General features: G+C 46.1%; 1 protein-coding gene across 1 annotated transcript in view; it reads right to left on the bottom strand.

Annotated features, from left to right (window-relative positions):
* LGI2 (leucine rich repeat LGI family member 2) overlaps window positions 1-21,876 on the bottom strand; it is a 292,999-nt gene that overhangs the window by 9,374 nt on the left and 261,749 nt on the right. The window contains exons 6-7 of the mRNA XM_085642334.1: window positions 19,422-19,591; window positions 17,130-17,294 (exon numbers count right to left, since the gene is read on the bottom strand). Of these exons, the coding sequence (XP_085498460.1) occupies window positions 17,130-17,294; window positions 19,422-19,591 (335 nt within the window). The remainder of the gene's footprint in view (window positions 1-17,129; window positions 17,295-19,421; window positions 19,592-21,876) is intronic.

Here is a 21,876-nt window from a genome sequence, read left to right as displayed (position 1 = left end):
GGAGGCAGGGCACACATCCTGGGGAGTACGTGGATGGGTTTGTGATCAGGAGGCACTAGCATTAATTTCCGCCACCTGGCCTTTTTCTGCTTGGTGCCACACATGGCCTCATGACCTTCCACTGACCCCCGATACACTCCGATGCACTCACCTTGGACAGCGACATGGACTGCCACGTCCTGTTCGATGACCAATGACACGGTGGACAGACTGCAGACTGTACCCTTCCTCTTCTGCAGTACATGTCATCCCCGGATGGACTCTGGCTGGCCCTCCACGGGCCCATATTGTGTAGTGTGCTCGGCATTGCACTGTACTGCTCCAGCTGCAGAACTGCACTGGATGTGCAAATAAACATCAGTGATGCACTGCTGTGACATTTCTTACATCATTCAGGTATGGATGTGTGGATGAATGTAGGACAGTGCCTTCCCTTGCGTCAATGATGTTCATTGTGTGGGATGCGAGTCAGAGTGTGCGACATTGCATTTTGTGTACCTGGTCCCATGAACACTACAACAGGGACACACGCATCAGTCACTTCCTTGTCCGGATATGGACTGGACCACGCCCGAGCCCACGAGTCATTGTGGCAAGCCCTGCGCTGGTCCGGGGTACGGCAGGGCAGACCATTCCGATGATGCACCGAAGGGGGGCCATTAATGCTACCCATCGCAGGCGTACTCGCTGGTGGTGTGCAGGTCACTGGTCTAGTCGTCAGTATGTCACGGCCAGTTTGCACACACACCACACCCATCCGGCACAGGCGTCACAGGCCATGTGACTCCGCCAACATAAGGGGCCAATGACATCACATTCCCCTCTGCCGGTGGTGACTGGATGATGGACGCTCCACGGTTCTCAATCATAACGGGCCCATGAGTAGTTTCGCCCACTTGGCGCTGACTGGGGTTGCACAGGGTTAGTGGCACCCGAGGCCTTGCAGCCGTCACTGGCCTACAACCATGTGGCGCTGACTGAGGTTGCACAGGGTTAGTGGCACATGGAGCATTGTGGCCGGCACAGGCACCCCGCCATGAGACGGTGACTTTAGGTGCACTGAGTCAGTGGCACCTTAAGCTGCTGAGCGGGTGTGAAGCCTATGATGATGCCCCGTCCCGGCGGTCCGGACATCTCAGGCTTAGTGTGCCCTGCTGGACCGCAGTGTAGGCGAGAGCCAGGGGGCAGCGCGGGCCTACCGCCATGTGGCGTCGCTTCCGGGATCCCAGAGTTAGTGGCACCCATTGGGCTGAGCGGGTGTGCAGCCTGCGATGGTGCCGGGTGCACTGGTATGTCCTCTGCCATGGAGTAATCAAGACCCAGCACCAAACGTGAGACCTGTTGGCCTGCGGAGCATGGCTGCATGGTGTTGGGGGTGCCATGACCGGGGGCCCCGGGCTTGTGGCTTGCAGCGGCACGTGGTGGGACATCCTGTCTATGCGCCAGTGGCAGAAGGTGAGCAGTGCGGCCTGGGAGTGCATGGGCGAGCATGCTCCGATGGGTGGCGGGAGGGGTTAAGGTGCCTCTGCCTTGGTGTGCATGGGCGGGCAGGCGATGTTGTCTTGTGCAGGTGTGTGTACTGTGCCAGTCATGTATCTGGACTCTGTTTCAGCTGACGGCTCTGACTCAGATAGGTGACCTGGTGAACTGCGATACATACCTGCACTTGGTTGGAGACACACCGGTGGCAGCAGGTGAGCAGTGTGGCCTGGGTGCGCAGGGGCGGCACTCTCTCTCTCTCTCTCTCTCCCTTTCTTCTTCTCTCTCTCTCTCTCTCTCTCTCTCTCTCTCTCTCTCTTTCTCTCTCCCCCTCTCTTCTTCTCTCTCTCCCCTCTTCTCTTCTTCTCTCTCTCTCCCCCTCTCTTCTCTCTCTCTCTCTCCCTCTCTTCCCCTCTCTCTCTCTCCTTCGCTCTCTCTCTGTCCTTTGATGCGCGCAGGACACTCCTACTCATCATGTTTTTTGTCTTGCAGGCTGGGACCTACGGATTGTCCCGAGGGGAGCGGCCATGTGTCTTCATTTCATTTCAGTGTTTATTTTAATAAAGTTTAATTTGTTGCTTCGAAAGTGAATGTGTGCTGCTCATTTCTGTGTCGACACATGCATGTCACCAGTTGTAATTGTGCGACGTCAAGCAGATTATTTTGTACATGTTTAGGTGTAGCTGATGTAGCATGTCTTTGGTAGGGGGTGTTCCAGGGATGGGTGGTCCTGGGGGTGGTGTTGGTTGGTGTTGTGGCCCTCTTGGGTGTCCGGGCCGCAATGATGGGTGGCTCCATGGCATCTGTTGCCCTTCTGATGTGGCCCTGGGCTGTGCTCCCTTTTGTTGTGCAGGCTGCCATCCGACTTTACACCAGGTCAGAGCATGTGTAGATTTCCTGGTGCTAACGTGCCTTATCGCCTGTTTTGTGTTTTTATCGCAGTTCTGTCTGGTCGTTGAGAATGTTGAGGTGTGATGTTGTCCTGGCTTTTGGCAAGGGAACGCCCATTCTGCATCTCATTAGCGATAGTTGCGGGGGCCTCTGTGGAAATATTTTTTGCGGCTACTATCGCAGGTAAACTGGTGCTGTGGACTGTTAGCACCAGCTTGTGAATGGGGAGGTAAATTTATCACGGCTTTGGCTGCGATGAAGTGCCGTTAATTTGGCGATAGCTCCTTGTGAATATGGCCCTAAGTCCTGCAGTGACCAGCAGTGTAGCAGAACTCTTCTGACACAGCAATCCTGTTAAATTCATAATATGTTAATAATGACATCAGTATCAACAGAGTTCATCATGTCCATTACTACATAATGTACGTCTGCTGTTATGACACAGAAATTATATCGGATTGAAACAGGGAGGCTCATTCAAGTGATTTAAGTTACTGTAATTCTTCATGTTAATGGATGTAAGCAGAAGGATCAACAAAAATTACTATGGCATTGATCTGTGGGCAAGGGCTCTGTTTCAGAGTGTCTGATCTCACCAGTCAGGAAGCAGATTTCAGCTGGTACTTCAAATTGAGAGGAATATCTTGTGGATGGTGTGGGTTAGTTATTATATGCCACCCCATGTTGAGATTAATTGATGGCCATGGTGTGTAGACAGCTACTTCCATCATGGTAAAAGTATTCATCTTCTCAGCGTGGTCTGCTAGTTGGGACTGTCCCATAGCTCTGTGATGCACTTGTACTCCTATGTGGATGATTTTTAGTGTTGTGTCCCACAACAGTTGACAGAGTTAACTGACTCAGCGAATGTGGCGAGCGCAAGGTAAGTGGCATTATTTATTTTTGTATTTTATTTTCCGTAACTCTGGTCATCTGTTGTCTTCCCCCTGCCCTGCCCCCTCTCCCTCGTCCGCCCCACCCAACCGATCTTACCTGTACCAGCCGCACCTGCTGCTATCCCAGAACATAGAGTCCTTTTGTATTTGCATCTTTTCCTTTTATTTGTAGGTATTGTGGTCCTTTTCCTTGGGAGACTCCGTGGATAGTTCAGAGGGCCTTTAACATTTATTGCAACCATTAGCCTGTGAAGTACTTAAAGATTCGGTATTTTGTTCTCTGGAACAAATGCTGATGATGAATCTTACTGCACTGTTTTGAAACCACTGTGGTTTGTAAATGATGAAACAAGGTGTGCCAAGCTACAGGTTATTTGCATAATCAAGCTTTCTTCCCATTTTTTCTTGACACTTTTTACCTCTGTTTCTTTGACCCTTTCAGTTTCCAGCATTGCCTTAATGTGCACAGATCCTGCTTTTGATCGCTCCTGGCCTCGCTCAGAATGACTGCCCTCCATTTGGAGGAGTGGCAGCCTTGAATTATCTGGCCTTGGATGTCCTTGTGAGGATTAACTTACTTACAGATGATTATTAGTACACCGAGCCTGCTGTGCATCTAGAGCTTTGTGCAGGTCCGTGCAATGTTGGAGAAAAATAATAGTTGGCATTTACCTGTGATGGAAAGTGGAGGCCTGGCCTTGTACCCTAAATGCTGCTTCAAAATCATCGTCTTATTCTTGGTTTGGTGGAGTGAGGAACATCTTACGCTCACTTCATCTGCCAGCTGGACTAAGAGTAATTGTTTTTTTTGTTTGTCTGTTTCCTTGCTCTCATACATTAAGGGGCATATTAACAAGGTGCGGCGATAATATTATCGCTGCTTTAGAGCCCGTTTTCAGGCGAAAAGCGGCGATAATATTATCGCATTATCAACAAGGACACACTAGCGCGTGTATCCTTGCATTAGCGCCCCTTGTCAGCACGCCTCTCATCGCATCGCTAATGAGATGCAAAGGAGGCGTGCCTGACCAGACTCCCTTGGGTAAATATCGCTAACCCAGCTTCCTCATATTAACAACGAGGGTTAGCGATATTTAAATCACGTTAAGTATGTCTTAACGCAGGAATTTAATGTCTGTTAAATTCCTGACTAAGGCATACCTAAATGGGGGTGGGTTGTGTGGCAAAGACCACAGGCCCTATCATCAAGGATATCACCGTTTTCCAACCAGCGATGTCCCATGGAAAACATCGCTATCCCTGGAATAATTATCACCATTGCGCTATGCGTTGTTAATACAACGCTAGCATGGCGATAATTATCTGCGATAGCCGGGGATAAAATTCCTCACGCTGAGATCGGCCAGCGATAATTATCGCTGCCGCTTGTTGATATGCCCCGTAGTTTTTAAAATGAGCTTACAATGGCCTCTATTTATGGAGTACCACGGAGGAGAACGGAAGGAGTGGGTTGATTGGAGTCCTTTTTCCTGGTGTGCCGAGTCTTTTCTTTCTCTTTCTCTTGAGGTAGTGTAGCATTGGCGTCAAGTCCTGTTATCTGCTGCCAGTTGTTGGAGGGTGAGGTGATCTCCAGCATGTGTGGTGTTACAGACAGAAAATCTGCCTGCTGGTCTACTTTAAGGGCAGCTCTAAATAGCTGGCAGTCCTACGGCTTCAGCCGACAGGCGGTGGGTGCCAAGGTGGGCATGGAATGCTGGATGAGCCTCATTTTCCCTGCACACATAACAAATCTGATGTCTCCCCATTTGCAGTACAATGCAACCGTGTTTTATGTTAAATGTGTTTTTCACCTCTGGTTCACAATGCTTGCACTGTTTCATCCACCTTCTTCAATCAACTGGAAGCACTGACCATTTCTGCTCTGGGCATTCGATATAATATTGTTATGACGACCTCACAAGCGCAGTTTTATTGAGTACATATACAACTCACTTGTGCAGTCTAGACACACTGATCCGACCCACTGCTTCTGCAGAAGGCCATTCCTTGAAATTAGATTACAAACGGCTGAGCGTTCCAGAACTAAATATATTTTTCTTCCAATGAACATAACTTGCAAACTATGCAGTTGTGGCAATAACAGGCCGGGGGGGATTCAGTAACCAATTAATCATTTCCACTCTTAGGGCATACCCATGTGGCTCCAAATACAACCTTTAATAACACAGACCAGAATATTCCCATTGTTTCTATTTATAAAACGAAGTACACAGCAAATCTTTTTTGGGTGGGAGGGGGACTGGGTTAGACGGAGTCTATATTGCAATTTATTTTTATAATATGCCTAATATTGAACGCAGATAGGTACACAGACAAATTGTTATAATGTAGGAAAAGAAAATATTTTGATGAAAAGCATACATTGCATTCATGATTTAACAGAGAAAATGTAAGATTAAATGGCGATTGCACTTGTAAGAATGCTAGAATGTGCGTGCCGTGTTGTAATGTTTCCAGTCACCCAGCACACTAATTTTTAAGTTTTCATGCTTGAAGTATTACATTTTGAGGACCTTCCTTAAAAATGTCAGACTAGGCTGCATGGGCCATAAGCGCCGTTCAAGGAACTTTTGCAGCATGTGCACAAAAAAAGTATGAACAACACTATACAGAATTATCGATTGGTATTTTTTGGTAGAGCAGATTTAATAATTAAAATAATGTTTATTTGTGTGTGTTTATGTAGCATAACTATAGCTACAAAATTAATTTGCTAGGGCCTTTTCTTTGTTTGCACCGACAGCTTAATACATCGTGGCTTTAAAAGTTTCATAGAACATTTCTTTCGTGCACATTTTTCTCTCTTCTTTATTTTTCTTTTATAAAATAGTTAAATGGGATTCGTTTTGAGGTGATGTGTGCCAGTGGCGTGTCTTCGAAGGAACTTATGCTGGAGATGTTCTTGTTATGTTACCTTATGTTAAAAAAAATCTAAAGTGCTCATCTGCTCCTGAAGAGGGGCTTCGAGGCTATTGATCACTGATGCGAAAAAGCAGCAACATGTATGCTAATGCACTGTACAGGGAAACAGATGCTGCCTAGGCTGAGAACAGCCAGGTCTTTAACAGCTTCTGAAAGCTCAAGTGGTTTTGGATCTTTCTTAACTGAAGAGGCAGAGAGCTCCCTAAGGCCGGAGCCAGGACTCGAAAGGAGCGTCCTCTCATTCTGGCTCTTCTGATGAGGAGTATAAGGGCCAAATGCAAGTCTACCCAGCGTAAGGCTCTGGTAGTCAGATACTGTGGCATCAAGGCAGCCAAGCTGGGGGCCCCTTGCTTGTAAAGGATCTTATAAGACAAACATAGAGTTTGAACTGGGCAGCAAATGAAGTGTGACAAGGAGTCGAGAAACAGCAGAATTTGGGGAAGGAAAAGAGTAATCTGGCATTTTGGACAATCTGTAACCGATTCAAGACAGATCTTTTAGTGCCCAGATATAGTGTGTTACAATAATCCAGGCGTGAGATGATAAGAGATTGAATAATCAACTGGCGGACATGTCAAGTAAAAGTAAGAAATCCATTAATGGATTTAAGACTTCTCAAAGTGCCATCGCATGAGCCTGGTAGGATTCTGATTTGAGTTTCAAAAGTTAATGAGTCGGAGGAGCCAAGATGGCGACCGGGATGGCAGCGTAGGCTCCCGGCTCCGTGAATCTCCGCATCCCGCACAGATATCCTGCATGAGATCCTCAGCCTGCGCTACGTGCCCGTGTTGGTGATTGAGAGCGGCAACCGATCGTGTGATCCTGAAGCTTCTAGCGGCGGTACCGCCCGAGAAATGTTCATTTGAAGTTTGCGGCCTGTGCGGCCCTGGAGCCGGGACCTCGGGTGGACAACATGGCCGGGCGGCAGTTCAACAACAGCGGCCATTGGTGACCGGGTGGAGTCGGAATACCGAAGCGGCGCGAATATTGGCCTGAATCTCGCTGTGGTCGCTCCTATCACCGAGAATAGCGTGACGGGTGCATACCCGGGGTGACGATTCCAGGGGTTATCGGCGATCGCCTGGACCCTCGCCAGTGAACTGATCGGACGCGGCCTGTGGCTCCTCCCGATTTGCGCGGGCTGCTCCCGGTTTTCGCAGACACTGGCCCAGGGGGAGAACGACTGTCACCTGTGACCACACACTGGATACACTTTTTGCCTGCCTCCGGACCCTTGTTTGCAGTGACATGGAACTTGATGCGCTTGTGCCTGAGACCCGGTCCCCATCTGGGGTGGCCCTGCCCTGCGGCCATCTTGATAGGATGGACTCTATCATCCTGTACACTGGGTCGCAGCAAGATTGGGAGTGTGTGGCGCAGAGGAGCATAGCTGAGCGAGCGCGGGGGGCCGTGCTGGGGTACGGTGACCTTCTCGATGCTCTCGGAGCCCTTCATTCCACCCTGGTTCACGGCGCCCGGGTTTTGGGGAGGAAGCTTGATGGTATTGCGTCAGCGTCGGAACAATTGCGGTCGGCCTGTCCCCAGGTACATAAGGCTCTGTCTCACCTTCCACAGGAGGAAAGTACCGTGACCGCCTCTGTGAATAAGGGACAGATGGAAACTTTGGACACTGTGGCAGCGTGTGGTCGGCTGGCTGTGGGGTCGGTCTGTTCCGGAGGTTTTGGACTTGAGCGGAAGGTGGTGACTTTGTCCCACGCGCGGCCTCCGGCGATCCAGGCAATCTTCACGCAACGGTCGCCTGCTCTGGCTGATTCCTCCTTCCTGGACCTCGTGTGCGGCGCAGGCCCTGGGGCAGTACTGGGAAAGGTGATCTTCCATGACGATGACTGTGTTGGTGTTCCGAAACGTCCTCCCCACATGTGTGTGTCCCTTCCTGGTCTTCTTTAGACGCTCCTCTTCCTTGTAACCTTGGACATTATAATGGGTCGATGGGTATGCATTGGTGGATTCGCAAAGAGTGGCCAAGGATAAGGCTGATCCTTCAGAGGTTGTCATTTAATAGGCGGGCGGGCTTGGGGGTTGTGTGCTTTCACGATGTAACTAATAGTGTAGTCGGTGAATAATGCTCCCCATTTCTCTTAGATATGGCCGAACTTTTGCTGTTTACTGTTTGCGTTGGGGAGGAAGATATTGTGCGGGAGGGAGAAGCCGGGGGCATGGTTGAAGCCCCTCCTCCAGTTTATTATTACTCTCTCCCCTTTTCTGTTAGGGGGGGTTTCCTCTCTTTCCCCTTTTTCTCTGTTTCTTCTATATTTCGGGTCTGTTTCTGGGGCGACAGGCACGCTGCGGGGGGGGGGGCCGTAGTCATCTGCAGAGGTGCAGGGTGGGGGGTTGGGGGAGGGGCTTCTATAGTCCTTTACTTTGTTTCTATGGCCTTCTTTTTCTTCTCTTATTCTTCTTTGTCTTTCTTTTCTGGGGTCAGTGCGGTAGGTTTCCTTCGTGGCCAATCATTGTTTTTCATTTGTGCCCCATTTCCGTGGGGTTTTATGGGTCCTAGGGCAGGAGACTGCAGGCGCAAACGGCTCGTGATATCCCTCCACATCCTGAACCTCCTGTTTCAGCGCCATTGACTTGATAGATTGCTATTTATTGTTGACGTTCACTATTCTGCCTGCCATTTTTCGCTGCTGAGAACTTGATTGGCACCTGATCCTTCTATCCTTTATTGTAAAATGAAAACCTTTTATATCCTGGTTTCCCTCTTGGGCTGTTCAGTGGATAAGAGAATACTAGCATGGAGAATCTGCTTCCCGAGGTGCTGCATGTGATTAGAATCTGCTTGCTGTTACTTTCACTGCTTAGCGGCCGGCCCCGAGGGTTGTAGGCCCATACTTGTCTTTATTTGCAATGTCAATAAAGGTTTTTCAAAAAAAAAAAAAAAAAGTTAATGAGTCGTCCATCCATATGCCAAGGTCTTTCCACAGATTTGGGTTTGGGGGAACCTAGCGCTTCAGGCCACCAGTGATCTTCTTCAAAGGTGAGTGTGCCTGCCCAACAGAAGGATCTCAGTTTTATTAGCATTCAGCTTCAAGTAGTTGTCATACATCCAGCTGGCCACAGCCGTTAGACAATTTTGAAAATTAGCTCTGCTATCCATCGACCCCACAGAGAGAGAGATAATTAATAGAGTGTAGTCAGCATAGGACGCCAATGAGATCCCAAATGACTTCACCACTTCATCTTCTGGTCTGACATAGATATTAAAGAGAGTAGGACTTAGCTCAGAACCATGGGGAACGCCGTGTACCAAGGCTCTTGGAGATGACGCAAAAGGGGGAGCTATAACTCGAAAAAAAACGGGCCTTTAAAAAGGAGGTAAACCAAGTCATGGCTTTGCCACGTACTCACCATTCATGGAATTGGTGTCGCAGGACCGCATGGGAGAATGTGTCAAAGGTCACACTTAGGTCTAAGAGAATCAGTGCCTGAGAGCTGCCAGCATCTGCAGCACAGCATATGGTCTCAGTTACTATCAAGAGAATGGATTCAGTACTATAGGAAAATTTGGTTCTGCTCGAGGAAATTAGTCAGAAGGGTATTCACATTCACATTCATTATTGTAATGTTGAAATAATCAAGGCTGTTGCTGCCGGCAGTTATAACTGCTTATTCAGTTCAAACGGTATATTGGTTAACAGTGCAATGTAATTTCCCTTTGTATGTAGAGTAAAGGGAATTATTGTTTATTAATATTGAGGCAGTCTCTAGATTAGCCTTTTTTACCTAACACATTCCTTCGCAATGTTGATTGATTTTTATCATGTAACGCTATTACGTCAGACCTATGATGCCACTTTACACCATGCAGAGTGTGTGGTTTTCTACTCCTCTGAACCGATAAAATGCGCCTTTTCTGAGATGTGCACAAACTGTTCTTACGTTTTAAACCGAGCAGTCCCAGTGTCAGACTGTTACTTGATTCTTCACTAGGAATATTTTTGGTTCTAGATAATGATGTATTCTGAAAGTCGACCTTATGTTGAAACCTCTCGCTTATTATGAATTTTTGTTTTAAATCGGCAACCTTTTGAGGTCTTGCCACTTTAGCCGTCGTTCTGCTGTTTTTCAAAGCACATACTTGTGCTTGTGGCGGCATACACCTTGCGGGAGCCGCAGGGGCGTGCCACAAGCACGAGTATGTGCTTCGAAAAACAGCACACTGTTCTCCCCAGCGCGTGCGCGCACCACTCGCGGGTTTACCTCCTGCTCCCCCTCTCACAATTAACTTTCGCGGCCGCGGGCCGCACTTGTATTTCAGTGCTTGTCTATATTTGTAACACTTGTGAAATTGTATGCTTGGCAATAATATGGAAGTGAGACGTGAGTTTGAGTATATCACTGGCAGCAGCGATGCAAGCTTCATTCTCGTGCGCGCGCACACAGTAAAGGCAATAGCATTGTAAGCATTGCTCACGCACTCAAAACAAGTCGATCAAAGACAGCTACAGTGCAAACACCTCTTCGCCCCCATTTCCCCCTCTCACACACCCGAGAACACTTACAGCATAGATAGCAGCAGTAGAGCAAGCTTCACAGCCACTGATACACACGGTACAACTAAGGCAGCAGCAGAGGTGTTGCAAAGCTTCACTCTCTAACACAGAGTAAGGACAGCACAAGCAACTGCAGTGCAATCACTCAACTGCACTTCAATCACCCCTCCCCCAACATACAATAGAACGTGCAGCATAGATAGCAGCGCAAGCGACACTCACACAGAGGTCCCACACACACAACATGTTCATCGTAAGAATCTGCGGTGCAAGCACTCCCTCGTCCACCCTCCTCCTTCACAAGCATAAACACAGGCAAATAAGTGCAGTGTAGATGAAAGAAGTTGTGGAAGTTTTCATCACACTGAGATACACAAACATAATAAGCATATCACACGCAGGTGCAGTGCAAGCATCCTCTTGGTCTCCGTCCCAAACATAAACACAAAAACACACATGCAGTAAAGCTAGCATCAGCTGTGGATGCTTCCTTCACACTGTGATGCAACACTGAACAGCATTGCAAGCTTCACTCTCACACAGAACAAGGATATCACAAGCGGGTGAAATACAGCATCCTCTTGGTCCCTGTCCCAAACACAAACACAAGAGAACAAGTGTAGTACAGGTAGCAGCAGTTGTGGAAGCTTCGATCACAATGAGATACAGCAGTGAGCAAGCTTCACTCTCACACACAGAGCAAGTATATCACAAGCAGGTGCAGTGCAAGCATGCTGTCATCCTCCCTCCTCAAACATGAACACAAGAGGACAAGTGTAGTACAGGTAGCAGCAGACTGTGGAAGCTTCGCTCAAAGTGAGATACAGCAACACTTCGATTGGTTAGTCTTGTGGGCTCATGCTTAAATGATTAACTTCTCCATACTACAAATAACCTCGCCCAACATATAAGGTAAAAATAACGACTGACTTGTACAACATATACTTCTTCTCCCCTTCCCCATTCGGGAATTGTCCCAGCTGCAGAAGGATGATGCACTAGTGGGCTTCTTAGCCTAGGGCACATGTTTGACTCTCAAGCATTGGCATAGCCAATAGGTTTCGCCTTTGGGACCTTATAAGTGTTTAGTTATCCAGCACAAAATCCTTGGTGCAACAACATCAAGTGTTGCATGGCTAAACCTCCCTCCCCAAATGTATGTGGCCGACTTGTTTAGGAGATCCTCCGACCCCGAAGGGATCCATAAAAAGTCTCGGCGTCTGGCTTGAACCGGAGCTGTCGATGCACACTCAGGCGAAAAAAACTGCAGGGTGTTGCTATGGGCTGCTCCGCTCAATACGGAAAGTTATGCCCTTACTCCCATTAGACTCTAGGAAATTGCTGGTACAGGGCCTTATTCTGTCAAGACTGGATTATAACAACGCCCTTTTCCTGGCTGCACCGGAATACACCTTGAACGTGCTCCAGAGGGCACAGAATGCAGCTGCAAGACTGCTGACGAACACACCCAGAAGAACGTCAGCAAAACCGGCCTTGAAAGCGCTCCATTGGCTGCCCATAAGAGCGAGAGTGAAATTCAAAGCGCTCTGTACAGTGTTCAGAGTCCTCCAAGGCACAGGCCCTCCGATCCTCAGAGATCTGATCCGCCCTTACAAATCAGCACGAACGCTCCGCTCTGGCGAGGAAAACCTGGTAGCTATCCCGAGAGCAAAAAGAACAAGGACCGGAGGACGTCGCTTTTCAATAAACGCGGGTCAGCTATGGAACTCCCTCCCAACATCAATGAGGAAAGAACCTAGCTTGACCAGATTCCGAAAATCCCTTAAAACGTTCCTTTTCCCCCAGAATGACTAACATCTCTGGATGCGGCTCAGAGGAGGTCTGTCTGTGTGTACACGTAGCGCTGGGACGCTCAAGGGCAGCCATGCGCTTTAGAAATTCTTTTTCATTTCATTTCATTCATTTCATAAACACTTATAAGGTCCCAAAGGCGAGACCTATTGGCTATGCCAATGCTTGTTTCTTCCTGTAATGATTCTTAATTTGAAATTGACCTACGTGGTTTTAGACTCTGAATATACATATTGTTAGACCTGGCATCTTTTGGCGTGTTTCCCCTGTCTTTTTGCTTCTGATCCCCTGGGTTTTGTGGTTCTCGGGATCTTGTTTTTGCTGGTTTAGTGTTTCTGCGCACTTTAATACTGCTGATCAGTACTAAAGTGCAAATGCTCCTACTGTAAATTGTGTTTATGGATTGGTGTTTCCATGATTAACTTATCTGATTTACTCCTATGTCCCTAGTACTGTGCACTGTGTGTGCCTAGGGCATGTAAACCAAATGTTGATAGTGGGCCTGCATCACTGATTGTGCCACCCACACCGGAAGCCTTTCAAAGGGTTCTCAAAACCTGCCACTGCAGTGTCTGCGTGCAGTTTCTACTGCCATGTTGACCTGGCAAGTGCACCCACTTGCCAGGCCCAAACCTTCCATTTTCTCACATGTAAGACACTCCTAAGGAAAGCCCAAGGTACCCCTGTCGGCAGGGTGCAGTCTGAAGGAAAGGTAGGACATGTACTGGTGTTTGTTACATGTCCTGATGGTGAAATACTGTGCATTTCATTTTCAAGGCTATCTCTCCCATAGGTTTGCATGGGAACTTCTTTGTAACACTTTTACAAATGTAGCTTGCCAGGGGAAGCTGATGGAAAAGTGGAGTTTGGTATGCCTGAACTCAGGTTATAAAAATGCACCTTTTAGTAAAGATGATTTGTACTTGTGTGTTTTGAAATACCACTTTTAGAACGAGGATATTTCTTTGTCTAACCATCCATTTGCCTCTCCATGTTTGTGTATTAGCTGTCTGGGTTTTAGAATGGGTTTTAGACTGACAGAGGCAGGTTTGTGCATTCACACTAGACAGGGACACGAAGGGGGACACGAAGGGGGCGGAGGTGTGTCCTGCCTTTCCTGGATGACTCATAGCGTGGCTGATGGGTCTGCCCTGCATCTAGAGAGGTGGGAGGAGTTGCCACATGCGCCTGAATGGACTATGTTTGCCTTTCACAATGCTGTCTTCACCTCCTGTAGTGAACCTGGTCTGAGCAGGAGAGAGATGGATTATGTGCCAACACCACAGAACTTCAAAGGGAAATGTGGTATAAATATTGGCGCTCAGACCCCAGGATTTTAGAACTTTTTTGGCTCAAGAAACCTTCCAAGAAAAAGAGCTAGAGAAGCTGTGAGGAGAGACTACCACTTTGCCGTGTGCTTTGCAGTGTTGGCCTTCAGTGGCTGCTTCTGGACAGGACTGGACTTTCTGCATATTATTTTCATTGGTTTCTCCAAAGGCTTGACGTAGAGCTTGCCCACTGTTCAAGAAGTATGAGGGACACCAAAGACTCCAAGCTCCTCTGCTACCAGCACTGGGAACTGTGTGTTTTGTGCTGCAACAGAAGAAAAAGCAACCCGATGCAGTCGACGCTGCTGCTGCTGGCTCCGTGATCTGAAGACACCGCAGAGGGTGTCGCCGCATCTCACACCGCAAACCTGGTCTCACAGACAATGTCTTCTGATGCTGCCACCAAGCCTCTGCTTGCAACGTGACCTGTGGGCGCTGCACTTTGCACCGCCTCGCTTCACACCACCACCCTGGTACCCCGCCGCCGCAGCTCAACGCCGGCATTGATGCCGGTGCCTGCACCGTGATTTGGGGGCACCCCTCGTAAGTTACACGATGCACCGCCCCATCCCACACCGCAGCTTTGGCCCACCGATGCCAGCGGCATTGACACCAGTTCATCAGCCGGCGATAGCGCTGCAACGACTACAACGACGCTGCCTGCACTGTGACCTGCCAGCACCACCACGAGCACCGCCCCAGTTCACACCCATAGCCCTGGTCTCACCGACGCCACTGGACACCTTCATTGAGCCGCTACTTGCACTGCGACCTGAGGGCAGCACACGCCGCACCACTGCACTTTGCACCGCAGCCCCGACACCCGCCGGTGCTCTGGCATTCAACCGCATGGAGTTCGATCTGCAACATGTGTGACTTCAACGGTCCAACAATGCCTGCACTGACCTCCAGAACTGACGCCTGCCAACGCCGGCTCGTCTGAGCTCATTACGAGGTCCCCTACGCCCTACACTTCTAAAGGTAATGTTTGTAGGTCTTCCCGACACCGTAGTTGGCCCGCGACACTGTGTTCAGCTAGAACTGTTGGATTTGTTTGTTCACGATGCTGTGATAGCCTCAGACGAAGCTATCATCTTCAAGGAACTGGTTTTAAAGTCTATTTTTGCTTTATGAGTATTTGGAATAACTGTGTGTTGGATTCTTATCAAATTGGTCTTGTTTTACACAGATAAATATTAGCTATTTTTCTATAACTGGTATGGTGTCCTTTTGTGGTGTTTTCACAGTATAACTGTTTGTTATGTGCGAATACTTTACACACTGCCAAGTTACCAAGGGGGTGAGCAGGGGTTACTTCAGAAGTGTGTATATATATATAGTCCTGGGAATGTAGGGCCAGATGCATCAAAGGGTTTCGCCCATTCTGTGTCTATGGGAAAATGTGTTGATGCATATGGCCCGTAATACTTAACATTATCATCTGGCCAAATTTCAAACTGCAATTGCCTGCAACCACTTTTAAAATAACCAATTTTTATTGGCAGCAGCTTGCTGTCAGATCACTGAGAATATACACATATATCGCCCTATTCTCTTGAGTTGTTTGCAAAATGAACAAAAGAAATCACATTGCCACAAATGACCACAAACAACATATTGCCTGCATCATTAACGTTTTACACCTTTTATCCCACAGCTATACTTGTGTAATCTGACTTTACCAGCAGAGCAGCACAATTTTCGCTCCTCCCTTACAAATCACAGAAGTGCATTATTTACATGTGCTTGACATCCTATGAACTGTGTTTTTAACATGTTAATGAAAAACATAACATGTTGTTAATAGAAACCATCCTCACACTAGAAAAATATTTATTGTAGAAAATAGAGATTCATTCATACATGTTTGCACTGTTTTAAATACTATAACGTAGTTATCGTTCACTTTTACATTTGCATATTTTGAATAACATGAAAGTTAGTGAAAGTATAACTTAAGTATAAACCTGATTTATTAATCACGTTTGCATTGATTAATAGTTGGGAGTGCACTTATAGCCTCACTTAAATGTGCACATTTCGTATTCATTTTAAAATTAGCCTAACTAGGCCTGCATTTATTTAACTTGAAGTTGTATTTTCTCATTTTGCTTGCAATAAGGATTTCCCTTACATGTGCCTTCTCATGGATTCATTAGTAAGAGCTAGTAAAACAATGCACTAGAGATAGCAAGCCTAGGAAGAAAATCTTGGCAAGAACTTGATGATCTAAATATGTTACATGAATGCCTCCTGCTCATCCTGTACTAGGAGTGGCAAGTTGTTCAAGGATGAGAACCGCTGGCTATGCTGAGACGAATGAGCTATACTGCAAAGCACCTGAATGCTGTTTTCTCATTGGAAGTTGGTGGTGTGATTGAGGTAACACCATCTGAATCTCCCGGTTTTCCTATATCCTGGTTGTTCACACAGTTCACTGTAAAGCAGGTTTCAGTTAGACTTTGAGAGGTACAACCTCTCTGCTTCCCTTATTCCTTTCTGAGTGGGGACTGTTCTCTTTTTGGAATACTTCTACAGATGTTTCCAAAATGCTTACATCTTTCATTCATGCTCCTAATTCTTTAGAGACCCCTGCTTAGAACTGTCTCTATCCTAATTTAGAGCTCAGAGTAGATGGCTTAACTGTCCTAAACTCTATTCGGACCTTAACTTGATAACTTTAAAGTTTATTCATGCTTAATGAGGAGAATCAGAGTTTCCATAAGGAGTACCAAATTGTGTTTGTTACAGTCTGTATCTTTGGGATTGCTTTTCTTTCATGACTTCTACTTCAAAGGCTGAACTTGTTTTGAAATCTGAATATACCTATTGTAATTCTGTATGTCATTCATATAATCATGACTTGCATAAATTCTGGACGAATTAAACATTTGTAATAGATCTACTAAACTTTATCCTCTGATTCCTAGTCTTCTTTGGGTAGCCAAATTGGTCGCAAAATTGTTAAACTATTGATTGCATGTTAACTCCCATTTTTCTTCAATCACGCCAATACGATCCAAAGTGGAAGGAAAAGTGGGAGGTGCCCAAATCCGCTCCAACTCCAGTAAGGAATCAGGGCTGAGCCAGCAGCTAGTGAAAACATTATACACTTTATTGTGGCCGACTAATGAAAAAACAAATATATCTTATATAAACAACAAGATTAATTCCCTTTATTTATTAACATAATCAAGTACATTGTGCTCAATGTGGGTGGTGGTGGAATCCTTCACCTCCACATTCTTACACATACACCTCCATACCTGTGATATTGTCATAACTTCTGAAGTTCATTTCAATGTGATCCCACTCCAGCACCATGCAGTTCTCCATGCTGGGCTGTGCAATCGTTACGTAGACATCATTCTTATAGGAAAAAGTATCCACTGATAACGACTGGTATGGCAAAATCTGGTGAATGACAAAATCTAAAAAAATAAATACCAGGTTAAAAATGCTTGTTAAAGGAATTGAAATACAAAACTGTTTTATTTTTATTCTACAAAAAAAGCAAGTTAAAACTTAGAAAACAAATAATACTTTGGGTGACACATACATTTAATGATGTATTTTGCCTGACTAGCAGAGCTGGCCAAACAATTCAGAAAACCTCATTCACAACATTTAAGTTCATCAAGTCTTTCAGGAATTCTAATTGTTTGGCGGCTACGGGTACATAGGCATAACATAATTAACTTCATAGTGGTTATTTGTATTGGTAATAGTGACATTTTCTATAAAAAAGTTTCTGGATTGTTTCATGAGTAAGACATAGGACTAGGCAAGGGACATTGAGTTATTTATTTGGATTCACTGTTGGTTTTGGAAATTATGGTTTGAGGTTGGTTTGGTTTTGAGTACACTCCTAGTGGTACATTTGGTATTTTCTGTTGTTCTTTTCTTGTGGATTGAGCTAATGTTGAAGTAATATTTTTTCTAAATTCTGATTTAGAATAGAATGAATGGGGCGAGTATGGAGGTGTGAGGGCAAGGAGGGCACACAGGAGACACCGGACATCATCAAACAGCAGCAAAAGGATACCCGGAGCCCTAAATGGTAATGTGGGCTATCTGGCATCATCTAGGCTACTGTGTGCACTCAGACAACAGGGACCATGAGAAAGAGGTTGGATTTACTGGTTTTTGAGACACTGTCTTTTCCCACTTGGAGTACTGGCAAAGCAACAGGGTCCAACCCCATTGCCACATTGGTCAAATCTGAAAGAGGAAGAGGATGGCTCTTTCCCCAGTGCTGCCATGTCCTCCCTGATTCTGAGTTCTCCTGTGTATCTGCAACAGCAAATTCCATTGTGATGCTCCAGCCAATCACCATTCACCTGTAACTATCACTGTCTAGCCAGGTGTTGTGTTGACTGTGTACCTGCCTGGTAAAAAAAGATGAGTATCTGTAAGAAGGGTAGTGACAGTGTCTTTGCTAGCCCTATCTAACCAGGACTAAGCTCACCGTGCAGTGGATTGCCTCTCCAGGACTTCATAGAAGAGTTTGAGACTGGCACCTAACATGCAGCTGAGTAGTAAGAAAGATGAGGGTTAGGAAGTTGATTACCTATCCAGTTAAGTACAGTAAAGTGATCTACCAAAATATTGAATTTTCGATAATGACCTGCACCAGTATGGACTACCAACATATTGTTATTGTAAGTAGGTGTGGAGTTAACAATATGAAATCTAAACATAGCTTACTACACTTACATTGAGGCTATGTTGGTGTTCATGATTCTGGATTGGATAAATATGTGGGTCGATATTATTGACTTTGACAGCTGCTGCAGGTAAGAGCAGGGGGGCCGGCTGGGGAGGATTTCGAGAGACGACCAAGGGGGAAAATTAACAATTTATTTAATTTTCTCTTGAGGTTGTCTCTCGAAATCGCCCACAGCCGGCTCCCCCGCCTCACCGCTATTATCTGCAGCGGCCGCAGCTGGACTTTGATATTGTGACATTCAACCGTAAAATGAAGGCCTGGGATCTGCAGGGTTTGTGTATGCATGTGTCTACACGTGCATGTCTGTTTACTTTTTTGCATGTCTACATATGAATGTGTACCTCTATGTGTCATTTGCCTACATTACTACTACATTATTCTATCACCTCCAGTTTTGAGGCCATTTGACCTGGTCCTGAATTACCATGGACATTATATGTTCACTACTTACCACATAAGTATGTTTGTGATGTATTATTGAAGCATTCAAGCTCTGTTACTTCAAGTTGGCACATGGCCAAATAATATTTGCACCAGAACTGCATCGTGCAATAGTTAAATAAAATCAAAAGCATCAACTGAAGCACCCATATATTTTACATAGCAGTGAAATGGAACTAAATGAAATTTGCTTAATTGTGTTTGCTGCGCTTTGCACAGGAAAAAGGAACATGGTGGAAACTGTATCAGTTGGATTGGAAATATCAGACAAACAAATTGAATGCTATTTATCGTAATGTCCTGAAGTGGGCAACGCTACACTTAATTAAAGGCAGGTGTGATATTCTGAGCCACCTATAACTCATTTTATACCAGTGCAATATGTTACCTGTAGTGGTGCACTCATTATCGAAGCGTGCGACTTCATTCAACGTTTGCCCTTGATATTGACCGGGACCGATGCAAAGGATGTCAGATACGGTGGCATTTGTCGTCTTCAGCCATAAGAACAGCCATTTGACTTTACAGTCACAATCAAATTTATTGCCCCTTAGATCTCTGAAATATCAAAATAAAGCAGATGCTGATAAGCAATAGTGGAAAGGAACACAAAAGAACATTGGTGACATCTTGACATGAAACTCTTCCTTCCCTCTTCTCTTACTCACTATATATAAGCACACAACACATATATACATTAAATATGTGTATATATTGAGTATGTGTGTATATATTTATATATTTACACATATATATACAAATAAATATACATAAATATATACACCACCTACCTATGACAGAACCTTTGAATGCAGTCTTTCAAAATGCCTTTTCCCCTGTTTTCTTTCTGTGAATTTTTTGTACTATGTCTCAGATCTCAATTTGCTTCCTTTCATTTATCATTGTACTCTTCTGGCCTGTTGTATTTTCCTCTCCACCTGGTATTTCTTACTACTCCACCAACGCTTTCAACCTCCATACGTACAACTCTATTTCATTCCTTTCATTCTATTGATTTTTCACTTTGTCTCCTTTTATGTCTTCTAAGTCTGGCCTGACAGCACAGCCATCTAGTATGGTTATCGTTACCAATTGTATTATAAATCGATAGTGAAATGCTCCTCTAGGCGAATCCAAAGATCCCCTCTCTTTCATCGGTACAACTGGCTGCTTGGTGCATCTGGCCGCCTCCCAGGAAGTGCTTCTCCTGGAATGTTTCACTTCTGTACAGTTCACTCAGTCATCACACTGTTTTACGCATTCCATCTTTTATCTCCTACAGGCGTTCTTTACTGAAAAAATCCTTTCTGTAACTTTTTTCTCCGAGCACTTGCAAAGCCAATAGAGCTAGCATGAATGTGCTAAACAGCTTTTGAGCATGTAGGATTACAAGCAGTATGTGTGAACGCCTGCCTTTACAGAAATCAGCACATTAAAGCAAGACCTATTTGCGTTGCAAATGCTATTCTTTTGTGTTTTTCTCATCCTATACCCCTCTTGCTGCCTTTGGGCGAGCGTTTGTTTCTGAAACATGCCATCAAAGTGGGAGGAACCTCAGAAAGGCCTCTTATTGTGTCTCTAACAGCATTCTGTAAGCGGAAGAGAAGTTTAGTCATGATCCACATCGTCTACAGCGCTGCATGGAGGGCAAAGGAAAGCGGGTCAACCCCACAGTGTTATTCCATCTCTGGCTCTTGAAGCAGAGACACTGCATGGTCCTGTTCCTCGAAGGAACTCCAGAAAGTTAGGAAGGGATGAAGTACATTTGGGCACTTGTCACTTCCCCATAGGTTGGGTTGACCCTGTAGTGGAAAATACATACAACACAAAACCAAAAAGGGATCAAGCTTCTTTGGGCTGGGGCTCGAACTAAAAAGTTAACCCGTTAATCTCTTTGATACGTGGATCCCCAATATGGCGTGTGTAAGTTGGCATTGATGTCAAAATGACTGGAACACGACTATATTTCCTTCGGACATGTGGTCATGGGTCTTAAGGAGCAAGGTGAGTGGCAGGAGCTTACGCAATAAGCGGTTATGAATGGTTAAGTGTCACTCTGAATGTTGACCAAAAGAACCACTTCCTACTAGGCACGCGTACCATTTCTAAAATTGGCTACCAATAATTCAATGCTTTCCCTCTCGCGAGGATTTAATAAAAATGTGTGAAGACCAAGGACTTATCTCCAATTTATCACCACATTAACGCATCAAAAGTTAAGATAGATTTAACACCCCATTCACAAGCTGGTGCAAACTGCAGACAACGTCAGTATTCCCATGACAACTGCCCCAAAATTTATCTCCACGGTGGACACCACCAAATAACCCTAATGAGATGTAGAGTAGGCGACCCCGTGCAAAAAGACAAGAAAAAACCACAACACCACTTTCCAACGAACTGCCAGATCTGCGATGCGAACCAAAAACAGGCGATAAGCCGCTGTAGAAGCAGGGAATTAACACCTGCCTTTTGCTGGTGTTAAGCAGGACGACTACCTGCAGCATAAAAGGGAGCCCAGCCAAGAGCCACACCGGAAGACCCACAGATGCCATGGACACAATGATCATGCAACGCGGATACCCATGAGGGCCACAACACCCACCGCACCCACCCCAGGCCCGCCACCACCCCCAGGTCCCGCCCCGCCCCTCCCCCCCGGAACACCACAGAGGCAACGTACACGAAGACAGCGGACCCACCTGAAATGCACCTGCCGCCCAGACCCAACGCCAGAGGAAGACATTGCCCACCACAGGCCCAAAAGGACAACCATCCCCCGCATCCTGACCCACATCCCCCACCTGCTGACGGTACCAATCCAACGGACAACCAACATCCCA

Source organism: Triturus cristatus, chromosome 2_2 (genome assembly GCF_964204655.1).
Source record: "Triturus cristatus chromosome 2_2, aTriCri1.1, whole genome shotgun sequence".
NCBI classification, from domain to species: Eukaryota; Metazoa; Chordata; class Amphibia; order Caudata; family Salamandridae; genus Triturus; species Triturus cristatus.
This window is presented reverse-complemented; position numbering and strand designations above follow the sequence as displayed.